General features: G+C 31.3%; 5 protein-coding genes across 5 annotated transcripts; 2 read left to right on the top strand and 3 right to left on the bottom strand.

Annotated features, from left to right (window-relative positions):
• Positions 1–692: 692 nt before the first annotated feature.
• On the bottom strand, positions 693–1,401 carry LOC125591663 (pathogenesis-related protein 1-like). Its single transcript, XM_048766245.1, has one exon. It carries the CDS (start codon positions 1,356–1,358, stop codon positions 870–872), a length of 489 nt encoding a protein of 162 aa, XP_048622202.1. The 5' UTR covers positions 1,359–1,401; the 3' UTR covers positions 693–869.
• Positions 1,402–8,063: 6,662 nt separating this feature from the next.
• On the top strand, positions 8,064–9,353 carry LOC106442875 (putative F-box/kelch-repeat protein At3g24610). The gene has a single exon (XM_013884506.1). The coding sequence runs from the start codon at positions 8,064–8,066 to the stop codon at positions 9,351–9,353; it is 1,290 nt and encodes a 429-aa protein (XP_013739960.1).
• Positions 9,354–10,185: 832 nt separating this feature from the next.
• On the top strand, positions 10,186–11,210 carry LOC106444786 (pathogenesis-related protein 1-like). Its single transcript, XM_013886219.3, has one exon. The coding sequence runs from the start codon at positions 10,503–10,505 to the stop codon at positions 10,992–10,994; it is 492 nt and encodes a 163-aa protein (XP_013741673.1). The 5' UTR covers positions 10,186–10,502; the 3' UTR covers positions 10,995–11,210.
• A 149-nt stretch (positions 11,211–11,359) lies between these two features.
• LOC125591661 (pathogenesis-related protein 1-like) lies at positions 11,360–15,727 on the bottom strand. The gene is given in 2 exon segments (XM_048766237.1): positions 11,360–11,789; positions 11,791–15,727. Coding segments are annotated over 2 exon segments (519 nt in total). The 5' UTR covers positions 11,932–15,727; the 3' UTR covers positions 11,360–11,411.
• Positions 15,728–22,457: 6,730 nt separating this feature from the next.
• LOC106444787 (pathogenesis-related protein 1-like) lies at positions 22,458–24,353 on the bottom strand. Its single transcript, XM_048766234.1, has one exon. It carries the CDS (start codon positions 24,223–24,225, stop codon positions 23,734–23,736), a length of 492 nt encoding a protein of 163 aa, XP_048622191.1. The 5' UTR covers positions 24,226–24,353; the 3' UTR covers positions 22,458–23,733.
• Positions 24,354–27,050: the final 2,697 nt, after the last annotated feature.

Below are 27,050 nucleotides of genomic sequence, written 5' to 3'. Positions count from 1 at the left end.
TAACCATTCCGTTCTACCATGAATCTCATATACATTTCAATTACAACAATATATATACAAAATAATTTCAGAATGAAAGTTACACTAATAAACACATATCTTTTTGTCTTATCTCCATTAAATTATTTTTTATATAATTTACAAAAAATATTAAACTCATATTTTATATAACTACCAACTAACTCATTTCACATTAACCAACCCCAAAAAACTTCAACTTTTGAACATGAAAACGTTAATAACACTAATGATCGATAAAATCATTACAAAGATAAGATATGAAAATATCAACATATATGATTTTGATGATTATTCTTATATCAATTTAATTAAGAAGTATAATTAATTTTCAATGTTTCATTCATCCCCATTATAGTTAGACCACAAAAAAATATTAGAAAACAGATGACAAAATCCCGTACACAAAAATTACACAACGCATTAAGAACATCTTTAGCTTCGCGTTGTGCGGGGGCTATATCCCTAGTACAGATAAACATTCGAGACTTGGTATCTCATGTTTTCTAGACAGCATTAGTTCTAGTAGTTGTAAATGCTACATCAATATTCATAGTCTGTGTCTTATGAAATTTTGACGAGGTCTATTTAATTGAAAAGGCAGAAAGAAGGTCATAGACTCACATAACCGTGCATGTCCGCATTCAATGTATTTCTTTGTAATTGTACGTATAAAACAGCTATATATAAATGTATTATTCCATTACAGAATATATATTATACAAACCATAAACACCCGAACGTTAAGTAATCACCATATTCTGGTAGATGATAATCATTATTTGAAAGATAAAAACAGACACAAGTACGTCCTCTATGGACATGTTTTATTCATCTGCGTACATATATTCTTAGAAAGGCCTACGGCCCCCGATATTACCAGGAGGATCATAGCAGCAAATGATGAAAGTTCCACCATTGTCACACCTGGCTTTGGCACATCCAACCCGCACCGAGTTTCTCCACACAACTTGCTTATAGTGATCACATGCTTTTCCGGAACGACAAGTGTTCGAATTGTAGAAGTAGTCGTTCTTCTCGTTGACCCACATCCTCACTGCGGCAGCTCCGGACAGATTACCACTGCTTCGTGCCAAGTTTTCGCCGTAACGCCCGCCTGATTTAGTGAGACGACAGTCTCGTCGCCTTTGCTGAGCATATCGTCGGGCGTAGTCCGCCACATCAGCATGCCATCTTATCGGAGCCACACCAACATCACGGCGAGCACGATTGTGCACATCAAGGTAATCTTGTTGACTGTCTTGGGCTTTCAGAGGAACTGCAAAAGCTAAAACAAGTGCTATTGTCACGAATACTAAGGTTTGAGAAGAGATCTTCATATTCTTTTTTTTCTTGGTTGGATATGATTTTGTAGGTTCCAAACGAGGATATATATAGTACACTTTACTGTTTACATTGGAGTTATTTTATGGGCAAGTATTAACACTTGGAAAATAGTTTTTGGCAAACGAATACACACTTGTTTGTAGTAATTTTATTTTAATCTGTTTTACAAAGTCAATTTGGCGAAAGGGTCAGCACATAGAGCCGTAAATTTACAAAAGTGTCCATTTGTAAGTAAATTTAAGACTTGATTTGGCTCCACAATTTTAGAAGTATTAAAAATGCAAGACAATTTCTTCAAATCTTTCCATATAATTTTGAATGTTTTAAAAATACTATTATCTAGTAGAAACTTCGAAACACATGATATACAAATCATTAAAATACTTTTCCTTGATGTATATTTTATACTCTAGATAACTTCTATGTTTTATGCTTGTTAATTACTATGACTTTTACCAGGTCAGGTGAATGGATGGAGATGATGTTAATCCCCTATATATATTAAAAGAAAAACATTATAACATTTGAGGTAGCCATGTGTCATCACCACAATGAGTCTTAAAATTCTTAGAGATATTGGTCCATCTAAATATATAATAAGCTTTTTATTAAACTAACCATAAATTCATTATTTGTCTTTCATTATTTCCTTAAATAAAAATTACAGAATTACCTAATGTAGCTAAAATATATCTATGAAAATTAATGATTTTGAATAATAAATATTTGATAAAAGTTAGTGTATTCTCTATCATATTTTTTTAATTTTTAATTAATAAATAAATTAAACAACTACATTAACCATATAATAAAATTTAGATTTTTCTGTATATGTTATATTTTGATTTTTTTTTAAATGACTACAAATTACTAAAACTGTTAAATGTTTCACATTCAATTTTTTTGTGATTCTTAGTTAAAATGTTTTTTTTATGATAAGATACAGATGATTACAAAATCATATAAGTAAACAGTCTCATTTAATTAATATTAAGCTAAAAGATATATATATATATATATATCATTTAAATTAAAATATATACCATATAAAATACATAAATATTTTAATCTCAAAATTTTCTTTAAACAGAAAATAGTTTGGTAAAAGCTTTGAACAAATATTGACAACTTAATATTTAAATTTTAAACTTAGCCTTAATGTTTAAAAAAAATATAAATTACTAAAACTATTAATCTCACAATAAAAATTTTGTTATCAATAATTTAAAGTTTTTATTATAAAAATATACAAATGATCAAAAAATTATATGAGTAGAATATATCATTTAATATATATCAATATTAAGAATAGACTATATATGTTAATGTCATTTAAATTTAAATATATACCATATAAAATAGAAAAAAGTGATTGTTTGGATTAAAGAAAAAAAAAGATTAAAGAAATTTATTTATGTGTTCTCTCCAATTTAATTGTATATGTAATAGTTACTGATTTTTTCATTATTCAATATCTATTTATTATTTCATAAATATGTAAGAAAACTTACAATACATAAAAAAAATATATATAATGTTCATTTTGCGCAAGACGCAAATCTTAACCTAGTTGCTTATTATAATAGAGTGAAATCGTGAAAACGGTTTCTAATTGTTGGTCTAACCTGATCAGTGTTGAATTGTCTTTCTTTCCTTTTTTAGTCAGGGCTGGCTCAATGATGTCATTGGCCGTTGGGCAAAAAAAATTTACTATTATTTTTCTTTAAAAAAACTAATAGATGTATGCTTTTTTCAAAATACCAAAAGTATTTTTAAAAATAAATCTATGGAAATAAAAAAATACTTTCATATAAAAAAATTTGGGCCCCTTTTCCATGTATTTTTTTAAAAAATTGGACCCTTAAAGGAACCAATAGATTCTTTGTCCCTTTCAGTAATGAAGAGTTTTTTCGAATAAAGTTAACCATAAATGAGCTTTGAACATCCAAGATCCCAATGGAATCAAGTACTATATATGCACTGTATGCATAAGACCATGTAGGAGTCTCTCCCTCTCATTCTCTGATATATATTTTCCCTCTAACATTTCATATATAAATTTTGTCAATTCACAATATTCTAATGAATCACAAACAAGACCACCAATTTTTTTAATGCAAATAACAATTTTCAGGTAGCTGAAAAGAAGAAAGGAGGTTGAGTTAAATTCAAACGGAAACATACAATTCATTTGTAGTCTTATTGAAATTTAACACTATATTTTTGTTCTAAGTTGTCTATAGTATTTAATCCAACCTTCTATTCTTCAGCTATCTTCAAACGGCTAGATGCAATAAAAATCTGGTGGTTGGTTCATCATTCACTAGAATATTGTGGAGCCGCCAAATGTAGTTGAAGAATTACTGGAGAGTAAAGGTACATCAAAGAGTGAGAAGAGGCTCCTAAATGCCATTCTGCAAAGAGTCAAAATCTGGTATGTGACCCTTAGTGATTTGGACGTTCAAATGTTCTTTCTGGTTAAGTTTGTTCAAATAGTATTACTCTTTACTATTGGAAGTGACAAATGAACAATCTCTTGACTTCTTGTAAATTGTAGAATTAGAGTTTTTTTAAGAGGGAGAATGGGAAGATGAAGAAGTTGATGTATATGAGTGGGTGGTTCTTTAAAACGAAGAAGAATTGGAGATAAAAAGAAAATAATTTGGGGGTAATATTGGCTTCAGATATAACATGCAGTACAGACTTTTTTTTTTTTGGACAACACATGCAGTACAGACTAGATTCTTTTATGAATACTAGGGGGTTGTCCGCGCTTCCCGCGGATTTATTAGTTAGTTGTTGTGTGTATGTTTGATCTGGTTGTTCCGACTACGTGTATATTGATGTATAAAGTTGTGTTAATTGTGGGGGTGGTATGGATAATGCATAGTTGGGAGTTTGAAATCTTGTTAGTCGTATAGCTTTTGCGTTTTGTTCTTTTCTTCTTTTTGTGATTTGAAATAGGCCTTGTGTTATAAAAAAATAATTTATTATTGCTGTAATAATATTTGGTTGAAGACATTTTTTTACTATATTATGTTAGACTCTAGTATAAGTTTCATTATTAGATTTAGTTGTATTTTTAGTCGGCCCTGTTGTTTGCCTTTAAAATTTTTATATCGAACGTGTATAAATTCTAAAAAATTTTAAAACTAAAGGGGTATTATTGAGAAGTCATCAATATAATTTTAATGTATGTATACGTAAACACAAATCATAAATGCATAATCATTAGCAAGTATATCTGTGTTTACAGACCATTGTAAATTTGAATGATGATACTAAATTTTGTATTTGATTTTTCCATAACTTTTTTTGCCAAGTTTTTTAAATTTTCGAAATGATTTATGTAGAGTAAGATTGAACCAAGTTTTTTTCTTAAGAATCTAAACCTCTACCGAGAAATGTAACTGGTAAGGATAGTTCCAATTATTTAAAGTAAATGGGAGGAGTCTTAAATGAAACCAAGATTGAAAAACAATCCGTATCTATGGGTTTTGTATTGTTGATGAACTCAATTGCAGGAAGGTAAATATTGTGATCAAAATGAAAAAACTGGGTGAGGGGAGTGTGTGGTGGGGATGGAGTAGCCATTCCTATCTGTTACTTCCTTCTTCATACGCACCTGCAGTGTGTTTTTTTGGTTAATCTATTTGACCTTTTTGGCTGCGAGATTATATAACCCATATATTTCAAGTAAACGTAAGTCAGAACGTCTGCTGTTCTGTTTTGAATAATGTTCAAGCGTTTTTTTTGTTTTCCAGGGCAATTGCTACATGTTGTTACATTTTAATGCTAAAACGTTGAAGTCTTTATTCGCCTATATTTATTACAAATGGGAACTTTTTTAACGGATGAGTAAATAAACGACGTATAGTAAGTTGTTTCTATGATCGCCGGGTTAGAGGGTTGAGTAATTAAAGCACACGACCTATTACTGGTGTCGTTATGTGAAGCTCATATGTTTATAAAATAAAATGGTTTCTCTGTTCATTTGATTGGCATAGGTGGTTTAAGCTAAGTATTAAAAAGTCTGATTAGGATTATGAAAATAAATAACCTTTTTTAGAGTTTGGGATTAAAATAAAAGAGGAATTTTGAGTCATTTCACATATGTTCAGCCTATTAGAAATGAAACATGTTCTTCAATCCACATTACGTGCATGTGGATCGCAAGTATTGAGCATGAAACTGTAGACTACCCCACATCACCATTTGCAGATATCATATGAAAGCAGTAAGAAATCAATTATTATATCCCAGTTTGTGACGCGAGATGTGGAAAAATAGTTTGGGCCGCAATATGTTATAAGCAGTTAGAAAAAATTTTATTGGATGAGTAATGTCCGGTGTATGTCTATCGAAATAAACATCAAGTCTAAAGTAAAATGAAGCATATAATACTGAGCAACCAAAACACGTGATGTATGCTTAAATTTTAATATGTGCAGAGATTTTTATAATTATTATTCGTTAACCTTAATTTTTCATACTTTCTCAGGGCTTGAGTTTACTTTCTGGCCACATGAGTTTCTGGAAGACTTACCCACAAAATTAATTGGGCTCGGATATATGTTGTAATAGTTTACTTTTGGGCTGAAGAATATGTTAAATGACATATCATATTGATTGGTCATGAATATTTTAGGTGAAGTGGACACTCTTAGAAGCCACAAAATTAGTTCCTTTTATATAGTAGAATGAATATAAACAATAGTTGATAAAAAAATGAATATAAACAATATAGGCATGAGCAACCACTTTTATCTATTTTCAGCCGTATTTCCGAACTTCATTATCAATATCATACCATTTTTATGAAATACGATCAAGATCTCTGACAGTGTAAAAGACAATAACAAAGAGGTTAAAGACACAAAAAAATAAAACCATGAAAGGTTTATTTTTCCTACAACACTAACAAGACTGAAAATCTATTGTAGATCAGCCCCTAGTTTTCCAGCAGAGCCAAATCAAATTTACGTTACGTTTTAAATCAGGCAAAGACCAATTGAATTCGAAAATCACCTGGTAAACCCAACCGGACCGGGAAAGTATTTCGGTTTGGTTCAATAGAGGGACGTATTGGAATAAACCGGGGAAGAGCCCTAGTTTCTTTTTTTTTGAATATATCGTTAAATTTATTAAAAAAAAAACTTTTTTAAAACTGGAAAAGAAAACACCCTTATAGCTGAAAACAGAACAACCCAAAACCTTGGGAGTTTATGCTTGTGAAGCAAACCAGAGCTGCAGAAGCGCTCCGAGTCTTTGATTTCCGGAGATAGACAGACACTTGTTCTTTACTTGACGATCAATGAATTTGACCAGGGAAGCAGTAGGAGTAGGGGTTGAGCCATGACGTCTCTCATTCCTTTTCCGCCAGAGCGAGTGTAGGGAGGTTTGAAAGACAACTCGAAGCAGAAATCGGACCCTGCAGTCCAAAGTGTTGCTTATAAGCAGAGAAAGAATGCTATCCCAGTTTGTACTGAAATGCGTTCCTAGAAGCCCTCTTGTTAAATTAGTCCATACTGCTTCTGTGAACACACACTCGAAAAATAAATGATTAAAGCTTAAAGCACGTTTCTAGTCTCATTTCCAGGAAATCATTAAGCTTAGCGTGAAAATGTCGTCTCATCAACTATCTTTCGATGATCTCTTCTTCCTCATCCACTTTCTTAGCACCTTCAAGTTTTAATCACAGGTGCGTCTACTTCCGTTTCTTTACTCTCTGTTTGCTGCTTATAAACACTAGTCTAGGAGGATGAGTTAGAACTTAGAACTCACTCTTCTTGAATCTATTTCTGGTTTCTTGACACTGAACAATGCATTTGCTTGCAATGATATAACATTGTGATAATTTCTCTTGTGTTTCTCTCCAGTTTTCTGGTTTGTGATCTCTTTTTTTTTTTTTTTTTTGCTTCAGAACTCGAAATGCTTGCTTACCGGCTATGTCAAAACGGGTAAATACATCCAAATGTGTTGCTACTCCGCAAGATAAGATCGGTAACTCCGCTTGTTCTTGGTCTTTTGAAAAACATAGCTCTATATTGTTTTTGCTGTACTGATTTGTTGTTTTGCTAATGGTTTATGTCTTACTTGTTTTTGTTTTGATGTTTGTAGAATATAAGATAAATGTGTCACGGAATTCAAACATGCCCAAACTTCAAGCTGGTTACCTCTTACCTGTTCCCGGAGCTTTGCATCTGGTCCTGTCTTGGTTTACTTCAAATTTGCGATACATGTTTGCAATTTGCTGACAATACTTATTAATGAATGATTTTTATTCAAATATAACTCTTTATCAGTTAAGCTATCTTTCTCCTTAATTTTCTTTTAAAATTGTAAGGTAATATCTGAAGATAAGCTATTCTTTAGTCAGGAAAATAAAAGCACATAGTATTTGTATTAGTTTTTTTACTCTTTTGATTTTTATTGAAAGGAATATAATCAGTTATTTTTTTGACTACTTATTTGGAAAGTTTGAATATAAGCTGTGAGCGTTTCCTTTTCGAGAATGAATTACAATATTTTTTAATCCAAACGACGAGTTTTCCAAATAGGTTTGGGAGATGAGATTTCTAATTTTCTATGATTTTTTTTTCTTTTTTTTTTGATTAAATGTTAAATTTATTCAAACTAAAAAATAATTTTGTACAATAGATGTGCTAATGTTTGACTTCAAAATTGATAGATAACAGATGACAGAGAATTCTATCTGCGACATGACCGAACAACACATGAAGCTGCTGTCCAAGTGCAATTCGGGCACCGAAGAGGCACCGTATAAAATTAAAAAGAAGAAAGAGGCAGCAGCGTATCCGAGTTGTGGACTATCGTCGTTGCCAGATGCGGTTGTTCTGAGCTGCTTGGCTCGCGTCTCGAAGTTGGATCACCCAGCCTTATCTATGGTCTCCAAGAGATACCGTTCTCTGATGGTTTCATCTGAGCTCTATGATCTACGATCGTCGTCGATGGGTCGGACCGAAAACTTGCTCTATGTATGCTTACGCACCCCTCCTGACCCAACTCTGCTCTGGTTTGTCCACACACCAACGACGAGACTGGTCCAGATCCCCTTGTTACCCTATATGCCTTGGCAAGAATCCTCTGTAGTGCTGCTGAATCATGGGATTTATGTAATCGGTGGGATTGTGAATGGCAAGCCTAGCTCTGGTGTATTTCTTCTTGATTGTCGAGCTCACAAGTGGAGTCAAGTCCCCTCCATGCGGGCGGCTCGGGCACCGGCTATTACGGGCGTTGTAAACGGAAAGATTTATGTGGTGGGAGGCTGCGGACACAAGTATTCCTCGGAGTGGGCAGAGGTGTTCGACCCAAAGATGGAAACGTGGGAAACCCTGTCAGTGCCGGAGGATGTGTTTTTCACATTTTGTTTGAGCCGACATTGCATGGTGATGGATGACAAAATTTACGCGGTGAGCCAGTTTAGTGAAACCATCTGCTACTCGCCCGGTAATGATAAGTGGGAACAAGGGAGCCGGGATTTAGCTGGAGGAGTAAAACGGGGTTGGTGTGTGGTAGGTAAATTGTTATACTCTTGTCATGTCAGCGGGACAGTATTGTGGTGTGAGCCAATGGATTTGGAAAAGAGCAATCCATTCACGTGGAAGGAGGTGAAAGGTTTGGAGTCTCTGCAAAACCAACTGTCTTCTTCCAGGATGGTCCACCATGTGTGGGGATACAATTCGCCCACCCTTGGTTTCAGCAATGAGTTTGAAGACCAAGTCCCCGGGTTCAAACTGTGCAACTCTGGCCGCAACATTTTGCTCTACTGGGACGTGCTTGTTGGGGGTTTTGAGACTTTGGAGATTTGGTGTGCTGAGATTTCCTTGGAGAGGCGCACCACCGGAGGCGGAGGCGGAGGAGACGATGACATATGGGGTACCGTTCTTTCGTCCAATGTTGTTATGACTCTTGATCCTCTTCTATATCGTTTTAAGGCATTATATTCTCTATCTGTCAAGGTTTGAGAAGTCATACACAAAATTTTATATCTGTATTTCGTTTAAAGAGAGAGAGTTATTGTTATCTTTGATTCTATAGAAGTTGAGAATGCTGACTGAAAGAAAATGCTTTTGAAGACAACATTGGGTCTTAGATGTTGTTTGTTACCTTGGGCAGCAATTAATAAAATTAGAAAATGACGCAAAAATATCGAGGAGAAACATGAAACGGTAGCATTAGGCCTAGCCGCCTAGGTAGCATATTAATTTTGATCATTCGATTTTTTTTATTAATACTTAGGAGAAATGATGAAACTCTTAAATTGGATGTATAGTTGTTGGAGTATCGACTTCTCTGACTTTGAATCTTCCGATTTATGATGGCCAGAGACAATTTCTACAGCCATCACGAATATTTTTAATCTAATTTGTGAGGAAGGGTGTTCATTATCTCATATACCTGACATCATTTGTCTGTATATATGTCTAAATGTGTTGGCCATTATACATATAGATCTTAAGATACAAAGTAAGAGAATAGAAACTAGAACAACTATGCATCTAATTTATAGGGGTTTCCTCAGTCCTCTTAATTATTAATAAGAAAATCGAATGATTAACATATGCTACGTACCGTTCCATGTTTATGCTCGATAATTTTACATCATTCTTCTCGTTTGTTGTCTCGCCATTAACATCGTAAACACAAATAGCAAATAGCTATCATCTACAACAAAATCCCAAAACCACACAAGAATACATTATATGTATAGTTTAGACTTGAGTGTCCTACAGAACAAGTGACATATAGTATTCAACGAATCATCTGGAAATGCAAAGAAACATCAACACATGTTTGAATTCAAATTTCACTAGCTATCATATGTTCTAGAATGATTTATGTCCAATTACTCTGAAGTTTCTAATATATATTCTTAATCAATTGCCAACTATAATAAACCGGGGGCGCATACTTCTCTAGTTACTAGTTTGTAAGTTATTTATGTTTAGTGGTAAATCAGTTAACAATATAAATTACAAGTGATTAATTTGGAAATTAAAAACGTTCAACAAGTAACCATGCATGCCAACTACTATATAACTTCGCTTCAATCTTTACTTCTAATCCACAAAACTTAATTACTCATCCAATCTAATCGTCAAAAAAAAAACAAGATGAAAATCTTTAACCCATCTCAAAACCTAATCCTAGCCACAACCATTTTCCTTGTTTTCATTGTTCCCCTAAGAGCTCAAGACAGCCCACAAGACTTTTTGGACGCTCACAACCAAGCACGAGCAGCGGTTGGGGTGGATCCTTTAGCATGGGACGAGACAGTGGCTGCATATGCTCAGGACTACGCAAACCAGCGTAGAGGTGACTGCGCCTTGGAACACTCGAGTGGGCCCTATGGAGAGAACATCGCCTGGAGCAGTGGTGACATGTCAGGTGTTGAAGCAGTTAACATGTGGGTGAACGAGCAGGCTGACTACGATTATGGTTCCAACACATGTGCCTCAGGAAAACAGTGCGGCCACTATACTCAGATTGTGTGGAAAAACTCGGTGAGCTTGGGATGTGCAAAAGTGAGTTGCGACAATGGTCAAACCTTCATCACTTGCAACTATGATCCTCAAGGTAATATTGTGGGCGAGTGGCCTTACTGAAAAGAGTACCCACATGTGAATGTTTCAAAAAATATATGTTATGCATGCATGAATTTATGTTTCTATATATATTGTTCAGTTATACCAATCTTCATCATCAGCTAATAATGATTGGTTTGTCCGGTTCAGGCCTCTTTTGTACCATATATATGTGTGGATTTTTATAATGGAATAATAAAAATGCAATGCTACGGCTTGCACTTGCTTTGTGTGATATATATGAGAATCTCCCTTTTTTGTATTTATACATATGCGTAGAGCACATAAATTTAGGGTTTATACGGCATAAATTATACCTTACCATTTATATTGTTGTATTAATTAGACTACTAGTTATTGGATTAAACTGAAATTTTCTATACAAGACATTGTGTTAGCTTTCACTTTAATATAGTTTGAAGTCATTTTAATCAACGGTTAAAAAATTACGTCAGTTCGTAAGAATCGGTCAAGAAAACCAGCCCTAAGCGAAGGAGGATCATAGCTGCAAATAATGAAAGTTCCACCACTGTTACACCTGACTTTTGCACATCCAACCCACACAGAGTTTCTCCACACAACTTGAGTATAGTGACCACATGCTTTTCCGGAACGACAAGTGTTCGAATTGTAGAAGTAGTCTTTCTTCTCGTTGACCCACAACCTCACTGCGTCAGCTCCAGACAGATCACCAGTGCTTCCTACCAAGTTTTCGCCGTAACGTCCGCCTGAGTGAATGAGACGACAGTCCCCTCGCATTCGCAGAGCATATTGTCGGGCGTATGCCGCCACATCCGCATGCCATCTTATAGCCTATAGGACCCACACCAACAGCAGGACGAGCACGGTTGTGCACATCGAGGTAATCTTGTTGACTCTCTTGGGCTTTCAGAGGAACTGCAAAAGCTAGGACAAGTGCTATAGTCACGAAAACTAGGGTTTGAGAAGAGATCTTCATACTTTTTCTTGGTTGGATATGATTTGTGGGTTCCAAATGAGGATATATATAGTACACTTCACTGTTTACATTGGAGTTATTTTATGGGCAAGTATTAACACTTGCAAAACAGTTTTTGGGAACCGAATACACACTTCTTTGCAGTAATTTTATTTTAATCTGTTTTACAAAGTCAATTAGGCGAAAGGGTCAGAACATAGAGCCGTAAATTAATAACACTGTCCATTTTCTAAATAAATTTAAGACTATTGATTTGACTACACAATTTTAGAAGTATTAAAAATGCAAGACAATTTCTTCAAATCTTACCATATACTTTTGTGTTTCAAAAAAAAAAAAAACCATATAATTTTGTATGTTTTTAAAATTATTATTTAGTAGAAACTCAAAAGTACACAAGCTATACAAATCGTTAGAATTTTATGTTCCTTGATGTATATCTAATAGACTAATACTCTAAGATAACTTCTATGTTTTATGCTTGTTAATTACTTTGACTTTTACCAGGGCAGGTGAAGAGATGGAAATAATGCTTAATTGTTTATTACTCCATCCGTTACAGATTAGTTATCGTTTTAAAATTCAGCACACAAATTAAAAAAATAATTAATTTTGTATATTTACTAGATAAAAACATCATTACCAATACACCTAACCATATTTCAACCAATTGAAAAGTAGATAAAATATAAAATCATTAAATTTTGCATTGAAATTATAAAACAACATTTATTTTGTAACAAAAATTTTACTCTATAACGACGAGTAATATGAAACAGAAAGAGTATAATGGAGGTGTGTAACTGTGAAAACGGTTTCTAATTAGTAGTCTGACCTGATCGGTGTTTAATTTTCTTTCTTTCCTTTTTAGTTCAAATGGTTTAACAATTTTCCAATGTTTATTAGATTAGTTCGACTAGGCATCAACTTAAACCTAAGAGATATTTTTACCACCATAAACTGAATTTGATTACAAAACATATCAAGACATGCACAAAACAAACGTATTTTTCATAACAGAATTAACATAGAAACATAAGGATTTGGTTTTCGCATGATTTCTTAAAACTAATAAAATGTAATGAGAATAAAAACGAAATAGTTACACTACAATGAAGTATAAAATGTTGAGGCTTTGTCAACATTGGCAATTGGCATCACAAGTGAAGAAAAGATTGCCGCGGCATGATGGTCAACGGATGTGCAATGGTCTGTGACTTTACCAAATTTTATATTATCTTAATTCCAATAAATAAAATTGTAGTGAAAAAAATAAAATAATCAATACAGTAAATACAACAACTACAAAACTAGTTCTTGACTCGCACATCTGTGCGGTTTTTCTTTCTATAATAAAATATTTTAGTTTATATAACAAAATTTATCGGTAACTTAATGCAATTTAGTGTTATATATTATATAGCTTTATAATACCCATTTTTATATGGCTTATATATTATTACTATAAATTTTGTATTTTTGTAACAAAAATTATTTTGAAAGCATTATTACGTATAGTTTACATATTTTTTCTAAACTTAAAATTTATATGGAAGTAAATTAACTTGGACCTATATAGTTGAGAAGAGAAAATTTGAGATACTGTTTAAACAACAAAAAATGTTTTTCTTTAAACTATAATACATTGTACTTCAAAATAATTTTGTAGTAAAGATGACAATAATTTCATTAAAATAATTTCAAGTAAAGATGAGAAATTACTCGAAATACAATAAGTTGGATAATTTTACTATAAATCTACTAATAATAGCAGTCCCAATTAATTCCAAAGGTTGTAAATTCTAATTATGTTGAAAGGCTGTGACTATTGGTAAGTTGTAACCAATCATACGTATCTTTTTAAAATTGAAAAGTTGTGACTATTCTTATAGATTTAAGAAAAACTATAAATAGGTCACATTCATAAGGTCTTCACTAATTTGTGTACTGTTTTCATTTTAAAGTTGCATTCGCAATGTGTTTTTTTTTTCATTTTATATAATAATTGCATTAGTTTAAAACAAATCTCCGTTTGTAAACAACCGTGTAGAGCAACAACAGCGTGTCCGAACTTGCGAAGAACAAATGCAATTTTGATGTATTATTGGGATGGAAATTTATGACAACGCAGTATATGTCTTAGCTCCCAACTCACATACATCTCCTATATATAGGACATTATGCTAAACGTTTCCTAATATAACAAGGTTCACCATCAAATGTATTAGAATTTGAACACTTTCTAATAACCGTGGACTACATAGCAAACGCTATAATAATCCTAAATACTACAACAAACAAGGGTGAAAGCCGACAGCCATATTAGTCAGGAATGGGTCGGAATAATGTTTTCTATTGTTTTCCAAGGATCAGAGGTTTGTCTGAGTTTGAGTGTTTCAAATCATCATCTGTCGGAAAGTTAACGGTAAGTGGATGAAAAATTGACAATCATTGTCGGAAATGTTTGTAGGAAAATGATCGGAATTTGCAAGAAACGTACGAGAAATCAAGACCAATGGATTTCCGACAACTTAGTATATTTATAAAAAATTAAAGCAAAAATAGTGGTTGTACTGATGATGGTAGTGGTGGAGTGAGCGGCAAAGGTAGTAGCAGTGGAATGAGTTACGGTGGTGGTCCAAGGAGGTGTGGCGTCAATGAAAGGAGCAAGGAGGGGCGGTGGTGGAACAAGGATGTGTAGCGGCAGTTCAAGCAGGTGAGCCGGTGGCGGAGCAACCGAGCAAGGATTGTAGTGGTGCAAGGAGGTGTAGCGGCGGTGGGCCGGTGCAGAGCAAGGAGGAGTGGTGGTGGTGTAAGGAGGTATAGCGGCAGTGCAAGCAGGTAGGCCGACGGCGGAGCAAGAGGGTGAGGCGTGGCAAAAAGAGTTTCACGGTGGTTAAGAGAAAAACATATTTTGTGAAGTGTTGATCATGGAAAAACAGAGCCGAAAGACAAAACGAAGAGAATAGAGAGAAGAGAAGATAGGAGAAGAGAGATAAGAAGAAAAAGATAAGAGAGAAGAGGTTAAGTTTCAGATATGGAATGTTTTCTCGTGTAATACTCAACAGTTTTGACGAGTTTCCGATGAAATGTACAACGAATCACCGAGAATAACGTACCACCGTTAAGTTCCAAGAAATTCCGACAAGAAATGTGATTAAATGCCATGATTTATGTTTCTCGAAAGTTTTTGCCTTTACCTGACAAAATGCTGACGAAACTTTCCCAGAACATACGGAGATAATAGTTTTGTCCGAAATTTCTGAGAAGATACCGAGAAAGTTTTCATTCCTCGCGACGTTGACGGTGTGTCGTTGATAATTTTTCGACAACCTCTGTTCTCAGAAATGGTAGTCGGCTTTCACCCATGTTTCTTGTAGTGCAAAATATGAAAGGTTGTGTCTTTAAGTTATGCAACCGAAAATAGTTTTAAAAGATTTTCAAATTATTATATGATGTGTGTATGTATCTTTAGTTGTGTGTCAGTTCATTGTAATGTCAAAAGTCGAAGTTGTGTGTTTTCATTTTTTATTTTTTAAAATATATTAATTCTAAAAGTTGTGTGTTTTTCATTCTAAAAGAGAAATTAGCTTTTTAAAAGATGTTAAGTACTCCAAAAAGTGTCTTTCTAAATATATATATTAATTTAAGAGTTGTATCTTTTTATTATGCAATAAAGTATATTTTAGTAACTATGTGCATATTCATAATAAATTGTAAAGTTACTATTTTAAAATAATTTTCTACAAATCTGAAAAAGTTGTGACTATTCATATAAATTTTTGAAAAACTATAAATAGACTAGGCTATGTTCATAAGTTTTTCAAAAAAAAATGTGATTTTTATTTTAGTGTTAAAATTTGATTTAAAAGAAGTTATTAAAATATATAAACATGTATCTTTTCACCGAATTAATGTGTACTTTTATTTTAATAAATATATAGTTTAAAATAAAAATTAATTGCTTAAAAATGTGGCTTTTAATTTAATAATATATAGTTTAGTTGTTTAGAATTACATTTGGAATTTTTTTTTTGTCAAAACGTCTAAGAGGTATCTTTTCTTTTAAAATGTAATTATTTTTTGAACAAAAAAATGTAATATTTTTAAAGTAGTGGTGAATGTATGTAGGAAGATTGGGTGTTCATGTATTTTTTGAATTAATATATAGTTATGGAAAGTTCTCAGTGTAGCCAGTATAGTTTATCTCTAGATTCACTCCTATTTTTAAGGGGGTGTGAAATTATTTAGAATATGTATTTTCATCATAAAATTAATTTTTCAAGAGGTTTTTCAAATATCTTAGAATGTCTCTTTTGATCCTTAAAAATGAATAGGTTTTAGAGGTTTAAAATATCTTAAGATGTATCTTATCATCCTATAAGTTGTGTAGGATTTTTAGCACTGGTTTCTCGTCTAAGTATGTATATGTTTATTATAAAAATTGTTTGGTATTAAAGTGGTGGCAGAATGTTTAGTTATGTTTTATACATGCGCAAATCTTATTATCCTACAACGTGTCATCTTATTCTAGGAATTGTATGTCTAAGAATGTGTATTTCTTCCTAACAATGTGTTTATTCATCCTACGATTGCATCAATTTAAAATAAATTGTCAAAATTAACCTAATAATTGCATTGGTTTAAACATTTCATGTTGCACCAGTTTGATAATTGCATTGGTTAAAACATTTCATGTTGCACCAATTTGAAATAAATGCTATTTGTTTAGTGAATCACTATTACACACATACGAGAGAGGATTATTAGCGAATTAAGTGAATCATTGCAAAATGCAAGTGTTTGGTGGAACTATTACGACTGCCTAAATGAAATATCGCAGTTGGTGAATGCAATTTTAGTGATGAACTATTGCAATTTTTGGTTACGAACCATTACAATTGTTGGTGACTGTAATTTTTAATGATAAATCGTTGTAACTTTTGGTGTTAACCAACCATTGCATCCTTAGTCATCTATATAAGGAGTTGTACCCAGTGCTGGCCCTTGGACACAGCAAAGGAAGCACCTGCTTCCAGCGATAATTTTATGTATTAATTTCGCCCACATTTTTGAATAAGTTCTCATTGGTCCAGTGGTATCTTTGGGTCCCCAGTTTCGAGGCTTATATAGACCATATCATCTTTTTGTTTTTTTCAATTTTACTTTTTAAAAAGTGGCCAATTTTTTTTATTATGCTTCTAGTCTATAAATTCCTAGGACCGGCTCTGGTTGTAACAATTGACAAATTACAACAAAAAAAAAATCACAATAATCACAAATAGATTAGGAAAATTGTTAAAAAATTATCAAAGATCTTTGAAGAATACAATAAATATGAAGAACTATTTTGGTCATTCTTGTATCTTAATCTAAGCTTAGAAATATGTTTGAGAAACTGATAACATTTCAGAGCCTCAATTTTAAAATGCTTACAATCTAATAAAAACCATTGATGATTTCGAAAAGGTAAAACTATGGTTTATCAATTCAGCTAATTTTATTTGTACTAGTTCTAAAAATTTAAGGCAATATTATAAATGAGAAGGGTCATATCAACATATATACGATCCATTTTTTATATTCTTTCTTAAAAACAGGTAAATAAATATATGAAATAGTAATTGTTTTAGTTATCGAGATATAACTAGCAATTGTTTAAAAAAGTACAAATTGGTAATTCTAATATTGTCTTCCTAATAGAGAAAGTTGATAAAAATGTCATGCAAAAGTAACTGAAATTTGTTCAAGAAATGGTTGGAACTAAATATTATGAGACAATTGTAAGAAGAAACTTGAAAAGATAGACACACGCTTGTATGCAATAATTGTTATGATAGAAATACAACTGGAACATAAAGTTTTATTAATAACTTAGCTAAACGGGTAATAAAACATATTTTATTAATAATATAGTAAATTATTAGATTGGAAAGTGTTTTCTTTTTATTACTTTCAAATATTCAGTTGTTTTGAGATTTTAAATAACTTAGCTAAACAGATAATAAAATATATTTGTAATTTCATTACAACAAAACATGTAAATTAAATATAGATTTTAGTTTTATTAATAAAGAAATAAAGTTGTATATAAGATACTTTTGCAATACATATATTTCATCAAAAGCGATTGTAACAATTTTTATATGTTTTTATTTTATAAAATATGATATTTTTAATATTTTAAGATGATTTTCCGTGCGATATCGCACGGGTTCCTTGCCTAGTTTAAAATAGAAATGAATCTTTCTAACAAAAAATATTTTTAAAAGTCTTTGTAAAATGTATTTTTTAAAATTAATCAGTTTAAATTGTTATTATCATTAAAATATAATTAATATTTTATATAATTTTAATTTTGTTATAATTATATATTGATGGAATAATATATTTTCAAAATTATGCAGATCTAATAATATTTTGATGGAACAAAAAGAGAATTAAATATGCTGTTAGGATTTTACTATAAAAATACAAAAAAAAAAATGTAACCAACTTTTTAGGGAATTGTCCATTTAAAACAAATATCACACATGAAAGAAATCATGAGTTCTATTTTAATAGTATAGATAAACGAAAACCAAATGCTTGAAACTTGAATGTCTAAATAATAAGCTCTTAGGATTTGAAAATATAAGAAACTCCATAATATTATTTGAGAAGTCAGTTTCTTATGTGTCGCTCTCATATTAACTCTCACGATGGTTGATTACACTGATACTCTTAATGAATTAAAAATATTAAATACTATTATTTTTTATTTAGTTTCCTTTTAAAAATTTTCCAAAAACATATCTACTAATAATAGCAATCTCAATTAATTTCAAAGGTTGTGTCATTTCATAAAAAACTGAAATCTTAAGAGTTGTATCTTTTCAATATAAAAGTTGTGTCTTTTCATAAAAAAATAGTTAAAATATCTCAATTTGTTTCTTTTTATAATTATTATTATTTTCTATATATAATAGCAAACCAAAATTCTATACTCGCTGACATCTTCTTCTTTTATAGGAAAAAAAATTTCAATTTAACGGTCATAGTTTTAAAAAAAGCAAAGAGTTACAATTTGACGGTCATAATTGTCTGTTTTTTTATCCAAGGGTTTTATTTTTTTTTTCTTAAATTTTTTATGAGTTATGTCTTCTCGCAATTTCTCTATGAAGAGTTTTCATCTCAAACAATACATACTTTCTTCTAGAGCAGTAAACGATGTGCCTTTTCGGGTTTCAATATATTGAACTTTTTAAAACAGACTTAAAATATATATATACTTTGTTTCTTTTTCTCTTGTCATACTGTTGTTCCTCTCGGTCTGCATTTATATTCATTTTTCATCTCATTTTCTATTGTTTTAGTCTTCCTTCCATATTTTAAAATCGCGAAGGTATGTTTTTTGGTAGATTATTTAGCTTTACTTAATATTGGAATTGTTAACTTAGTGTAGATTGGTTGCACAAATTTTCATATGTTAAAAAAAGGTTTAATATCAGAATTAGAAAATAATTTTTAAATAAAAAAATAAAATAAAAAAATTATGAGACGCCACGTTAAAACGTCTTTCTTCTTCTCCCTTCTGTCGAATCTCCCTTCTGTCCAAGTAACAGCCCGATTATTGACTTGTTGATAATTGGAATCAATACAGTGAGTTTTATCACTGGTTTTTGATGGCTTTTGAGAAGTAGAGAAAGGAATAAAAAGAGAGTTACGGAGCATCTCCCCCTTCATTGATGTGGTCATCGGCCGGCAAACGTTTTTTTCTTCTTGTTAGTTTGTAATTGAGTTTTTGGTCGTATGTTACTAAATAATAATGTTGTATTAAAAGGTGTGTGTAAGAGTCGTGACTTTAGATTGGATTGTTGTGTCTCTAAGGTTAAGAGTCATGTCTCTTCTTCACAACCTTTGATATCTATATATAGATCAAAACATGATCTGTAGAAATTACTGTGTGTGTATGTGAACAACAATAGATTAATTTTTTTTCATTCTCTGTTTCTCATACATGAAACAGAGCATGTAGTTTGTAACGTAATTTGTTTTCTTCTATTTCACAAGTATAACTTTTGTTCTGTTTTTTTTCAAGAAGAAACAATCTATATTCTAACAACAATTCCTTCCGGCGAAGTCACCACAACATTGTAGACTTGGCATAAAGTGTTAATAAGTTATCTTTTACTTCATTTTCATATCTATTTTATATGCATTTAAAATATTTAAATTGGCTAAAAATATTTAGATAATTTAATTTAGTTATTTTATAATATTGTATTTGTATGAACCATTGCAACTATTAGTGATGGTAATATTTAGAGATGAACTATTACAACTATGATAATCTTGAAACTATTCATAGTGGTTTACTTTGGAATAATAAAATATGATTTATTTGTTTTTATAAAATGAGTTCCCGTGCGATATCGCACGGGGTTCCTTACCTAGTACATATAATAAAAAAGGAAATTGTTTATAAAGTTTTTAAAAAAATTGAAAACGAATTATATGTATATAATATGATTTCAAAAAAAAAGAAAAGTTCACAAAATAGTAATATTACATTTAAAAAATATTTTTAAATAACATAAAATATAGTTTTGAAGTAATAAAATACTTTATTTATATCTACATTTTCTTATATGAAAAACATAAATTTGTATATAATGTGATTTTATTAAAAAAATTTACACAGATAATCTTGATATTAGAAAAAGAAATAACATTTCTTTCAAAACATATTTTTAAACAATACAAAAACAAATTCAAACTAATAGAAGTATTTTTATATATCTATCTATTTTCTTAGAAGATTACACAACATAATTAAGAAACATAAATTGATATATGTTTAATTGACTAAAAATAGTTTATAATTAGTATTATTGAAGTGATTTATTTATTTTTTCATATATTTTGTTGACTATAATAGCTTCCAATTACATCAAAACCAATATGAATAAATTATATTTTACTTATATAATATTACTTTCAAATAAAATCACAATTTTGTGTACTGCTTATTTTTAAGAGATATTGAAAACAAACAAAAAAATTAAATAGTTGCAAAATAGATATATTATATTTTATCATTATTAAAGTTATTTGTTTTCTTAATATTAAATTTTCTTTTAAATTTTATGTTTGTGGAACTTAATATAACCATAATCAAAATACCAAAGCAAATCTGAATTCTCATTTTTAATATTATTTTAAATACATTTTAGTTTTCATTCAATAAATCAAAGTCATAAAGTTATTTAGAATTTATAGAATATTTTAATTATTGGAAATATTAATATGTGTTCATGAGCTTCCAGAAATGTATCACCTATTTATGTATGTAACTTCCTATTGAGCATCACTTCATTTTATAATATATTTTAAAACATCAATATATATTTGATAAATATTGTGAAAATACATGCACGTTTAAACGATAAATAAAATTGATTTGATTTGACTTGATTATAATAAAAAATAAAAATATATCATTTGAATTTGAAAGAATAACAGTAACTCAATATACTCACAACATGAGTGATTCGACTAATCTAACTTATATCTAAAGTCATAGATTTAACTACAATAAGAATATATAATTTTATAAGAATAGCAATTTATTTTATAAATATAAATCATAGAACAACTCAAAACATATTAAAATGAAAATAAAATATTAAACAACTGTTACAATTTAGTTCTTTTCTAAAAATTTTATATATATGCATGAGACTTTAAAATATTATCGTTATATTAATTTATGTAAATTGAAATCAGACATTTTATTTTATTTTATTTTTTTTAGTCTAAGCACAAAATATTTGAAGTTATACATAATCTTCATAAAATATATTTATATATTTAAAACAATAACCACCTAAATGTAAATAAGAACTTAATCAAAATTTTAATATATTTAGAATAAAAAATATTATAGTTGAATTCAGAGATGCAATCCAAATTACGCAAATGATAACTAAATTGACTGCAAAAACGACAGAACCGATTAAATATAACATATATAAAATCATATGTATTATTAAAGTAATATAATATTATAAATATAAATGATGCATACAAATTATAAATTAATTTAAAATTAAAAGTAAATAGCAATCAATTTTTTTTTTTTTTTTTTTTTTTTTTTTTTTTTTTTGACGTCAAAAGGCTATTCTATTACTCAAACTTGAGGTGGTCTGGGTAACCAAACCGGAATAGAACAACCAACAAAATGTAACTCTCTACGAAAAGATCTAGCAGTCTTGGCTAGTAAATAGCAATCAATTATTATAGTATATTTACTTCAAAAACATTTATACCCGTGCTGGAAAATCACCTAGTAAAACTTACTTCCAATTCTGGAAACTTGTGAATAGGAGTAAACAATACATTTTCTTTCCCATTCAATCCAACGTCGAATTTCTTTCTCATTAGCAACTATGTCGTCCTAACTTGTAATTAAATCGGATAATCTAGGGTTCTTGAAACACTTTTCTTCTTCAGGAATTCATTGGAGAAGAATCTAGAGCACATCGGTCACTAGTGACCAGAACCTTCTGAGAAGCTAACGGACTGCAACTCTACAAGGGCAGCCTTGATACTTTAACAGCTTATACCAATGTGGACTGGGCAGGCTGTCCCAAAACTCAGAGATCTACCTCAGGCTATTGTGTATTCCTTGGTCCAAACCTGGTTTCATGATCAGCAAAGCTGCAGCCAACAGTCTCCAGATCAAGCTCGAAAGCTGAGTACAAAAGTGCAGCAAACACTGATGCATAACTATGCTGGATCAGAAACTTACTGCTTGAGCTCCACTTCAAGATCACAAAGGCCTCTCTTGCTTACTGCGATAACATAGGGTCTGTGTATGAAGCTTCAAATATGGTGAAACATCAAAGAACTAAGCATGTGGAACTTGACAGTCACTTTGTAAGCGAGCAGGTAGCTTTGGGTGAAGTAAAAGTCCACGTCCCAACTTCGATTCAGTATGCAGACATCTTCACCAAGGGTCTTCCGACAACTCTCTTTGAACAATTCCGATCCAGTTTTAATCGTCCAACCTTATGAAGCTTCAACTGCGGGAAGGTGAAATATAGGAGAATGGTGTAATTACTTTGTTATGATCTTAACTGTAACCCCGAGATATCTGTAACACTTTCGACTTTATACAGCCTAATTAATGCAATGCAATCATCCCCTCAGGGGAATTCATCAGATAGCATTTTCAAGATACAGACTCGTTAGGATTGATTCATTGGCGTTTTGGCATCAGATGTCCGGCTTTGAGCTTCTTGTTTAGGTCTTAGTTTTAAGGTTTTGGTTATGTCTCTGTAATAGTGTGGTAGAAAAGGCGACTCGTTTTCACCGTTTGTGGTAGAAGGAAATTGTTCTCATGGTGGTTTAAGTGGTTGGATGAGTGATAGGGTAATGTAGGCTCCAAATGAGTGAGTTTAGGTGATATTATATCCTCGCACTCAAATCATAAGTGGTTAAACTCTCTGTTGAGCCATTGTGGTTACAATTTGATTGTACAACCTTTTTGTAAATGAAGAAGTTGATGTTGAGCCAAAAAAAATATACAAAAAAAGATTATCATAAATCACACAAAGCATGCAAGCGGTATAGCATTGCATTTTTCTTATTCCATTATAAAAATCCACGTATATGGTACAAAAGAGGACTGAACCGGACAAACCAATCAATTATTAGCTGATGATGAAGATTGGTATAACTGAACAATATATATAGAAACATAAATTCATGCATGCATAACATATATTTTTTTGAAACATTCACACGTGGGTACACTTTTCAGTAAGGCCACTTGCCCACAATATTACCTTGAGGATCATAGTTGCAAGTGATGAAGGTTTGACCATTGTCGCAACTCACTTTTGCACATCCCAAGCTCACCGAGTTTTTCCACACAATCTGAGTATAGTGGCCGCACTGTTTTCCTGAGGCACATGTGTTGGAACCATAATCGTAGTCAGCCTGCTCGTTCACCCACATGTTAACTGCTTCAACACCTGACATGTCACCACTGCTCCAGGCGATGTTCTCTCCATAGGGCCCACTCGAGTGTTCCAAGGCGCAGTCACCTCTACGCTGGTTTGCGTAGTCCTGAGCATATGCAGCCACCGTCTCGTCCCACGCTAAAGGATCCACCCCAACCGCTGCTCGTGCTTGGTTGTGAGCGTCCAAAAAGTCTTGTGGGCTGTCTTGGGCTCTTAGGGGAACAATGAAAACAAGGAAAATGGTTGTAGCTAGGATTAGGTTTCGAGATGGGTTAAAGATTTTCATCTTATTTTCTTTTTACGATTAGATTGGATGAGTAATTAAGTTTTGTGGATTAGAAGTGAAGATTGAAGCGAAGTTATATAGTAGTTGGCATGGATACTTGCTGAACGTTTTTTAATTTTCCAAATTAATCACTTGTAATTTTTAATTCTTTACTGATTTCCACAAAATATAATTAAAATAATTTACGAACTTGTAATTAGAAAAGTATGCGCCTTCCGTATATTATAGTTGGCCAATTAATTTATATATATATATATATATATATATATATAATCAGGAAGTTCAGAGTAACTGGACAATCTCTCTAGAAAATTTAGCTAGTTAAATTCGATTTTAAACATGTGTTGATGATACTTTGTATTTCCAGATGATTCGTTAAATTATATATATCACTAGTTATGCATGAAATTTGTTTAAAATATACAAATAATGTATTCCTGTATTTTTAGAGATTCTGGTTCTATATACTTTATGGTAAATTTTTATGTTTACGATGTTAATGGCAAGAAAAAAATAATAAAACTATAAAATTAATGGCAAAAAAAAATGACGTAAGAACATCGAGGAGAAACATTAAACGGTAGCATATGTTGATCATTCTTTTTTTTTTTTATAATACTTAGGAAAAATGAGGAAACTCTCAAGTTAGATGTATAGTTGTTGGAGTTTCACTTCTCTGACTTTGTATCTTCCGATCTAATCTATGATGGCCCAATACCATTTATACAACCATCACGAATAATTTTTTATCTAGATGTTAATTATCTCATATACCTGAAATCATATGCCGGTATATATATCTAAATTGCTTGGCCATCATACATAGATCTTAAGATATACAAAGTCAGAGAAGTGAAACTCCAACAACTATGCATGCAATTTAAGAGCTATATCCAATCCGTTACGGATCTGACCGCACATATAGTTCGCACACTTTACTGTTTGCGTTGGAATTATTTTTATGGGAAAGTATTAACACTTGCGAAATAGTTTTTTGGCAAACGAATAGGTACTTGTTTGCAGCAATTTTATTTTAATCTGTTTTACAAAGTCAATTAGGTGAAGGGGTCAGAACGTAAATTTAAGACTATTGATAGAACTGTTCATTTTGTAAATAAATTTAAGAATATTGATTTGCCTGCACAACTTTAGAAGTATTAAAAATGCAAGACAATTTCCTCAAACCTTTCCATTTACTTTTGTATGTTTGTGTTTATTATTATTTAGTAGAAACTTTGAAACACAGGATATACAAATCGTCCGAATAATTTGCCTTCCTTGATGTATACTTAATCCTCTAGATAACTTCTATTTTAATGCTTTTTAATTACTATGAATGGACAGAAATGATGTTCATTGCTTGTTGTAACAGATGCGTAACCGTGAAAACGGTTTCTAACTATTTGTCTGACCTGATCAGTGTTTAATTGTATTTCTTTCCATTTACAGATCAAATGTTTTAACAATTTCCAGTGTTTATTATATTAATTCGACTAAACATCAACTTAAGATAGGATGTCGAGACAATGAACAAAGAAAACATATTTTCATAACGAAATTAACATAGAAACATATATAAGGCTTTGGTTTTCACATGATGTCTTAAAACTGATAAAATGTATTGAGAATTAAAAATAGTTACACTGCAATAAAGTTTAAAATGTTGAGACTTTCTCTGCCTGATCAACATTGGCATCACAAGTGAGCAGTGCCGGCCTGACCTAAAGCTGGTAAAGTTTGGGTTTTAAGCGCCAAATTAGAGTAAAAATTCAAAGAAATCCAAAATTTCAAATTGTGTCTAGTCAGTGGTTGTGTCATTGTGTGCCTATTTCCCTACAGGGTGCAAGGTTCAACTCTGTAAGGGCTCAAAATTTTATATTTCTTTAGGCATCAATATATATTGGGCCAAGCCTGCAATTGAGGAAAAGATAACTGCTTTCATGGTGGTGGCTTAACTAAATTTTATATATTTTATTTTTGTGCAGCTAATATACTCTCTAATTCTCATCCATCTCCAACTCTTCTTCATCTTAAAGGAACCAAGAAATTCATCATTTGTCCATTCAAGTAATGAAGAGTAATATGTTTGAATAAAGTTAACCATAATAAGCTTTAAAACTCCAAGATTTCAAGGGCATCACATATATGCACTTTTTGCATCAGACCATATAGGACTACCTCCCTCTCACTCTCTCCTTGATGTATAATTTCTGTCTAACAATTCATATATACATTTTTTACTATTGTTTGCCGTCTAGCGGAATCTCAATATCCTCATTACACAGGGGGTGATTGGAAGAGACTGTAGAAGCTTTATTTCTATAACATTTTTTTTGAGTCATCATGTTTTATCTTCTAAAATTTGAATCTAAAGTTAAAACATTATAAAAGGAAATCAAATTGCTCTAGAAATCACTTTTTCTAGAATTTTTATTCAGTGCTTTAGAAAAATCTACAGTAACAAAAAAAAAAGAAAAACCATAGTTAAAATCTAAAGCATAAATCTTAAAGCAAAATTATACAACCACAGTTTCAACCAATCAAACACACAATTTCAAAAGTAATCATATTGAGTGCCTTAGTGGAAGCTTATGTTGCCATTAGTAAGTCATTTGTTCTCAAACTATAACTAAAGGGCTTATTTGTGAAATAACCACTGAAAAAAGAGAAATTAATTTGGTTGTAGAGAGAAGATAGAAAAAAATAGGAAGAAAAAATAGAAGAGAGAGTGTGAATTTGGTTACTTAGTGAATTATGGTTTTTTTCTTAGCTATCTCACCTAATTTCCCATAACTAAACACTAATTTTCCAATATCGATTTTCTG

The sequence above is a fragment of the Brassica napus genome, chromosome A3, assembly GCF_020379485.1.
Source record: "Brassica napus cultivar Da-Ae chromosome A3, Da-Ae, whole genome shotgun sequence".
In the NCBI taxonomy this organism is placed as follows: domain Eukaryota; kingdom Viridiplantae; phylum Streptophyta; class Magnoliopsida; order Brassicales; family Brassicaceae; genus Brassica; species Brassica napus.
Note: the sequence above shows the minus strand (reverse complement) of the source record. Positions and strands in the feature narration are given on the sequence as shown.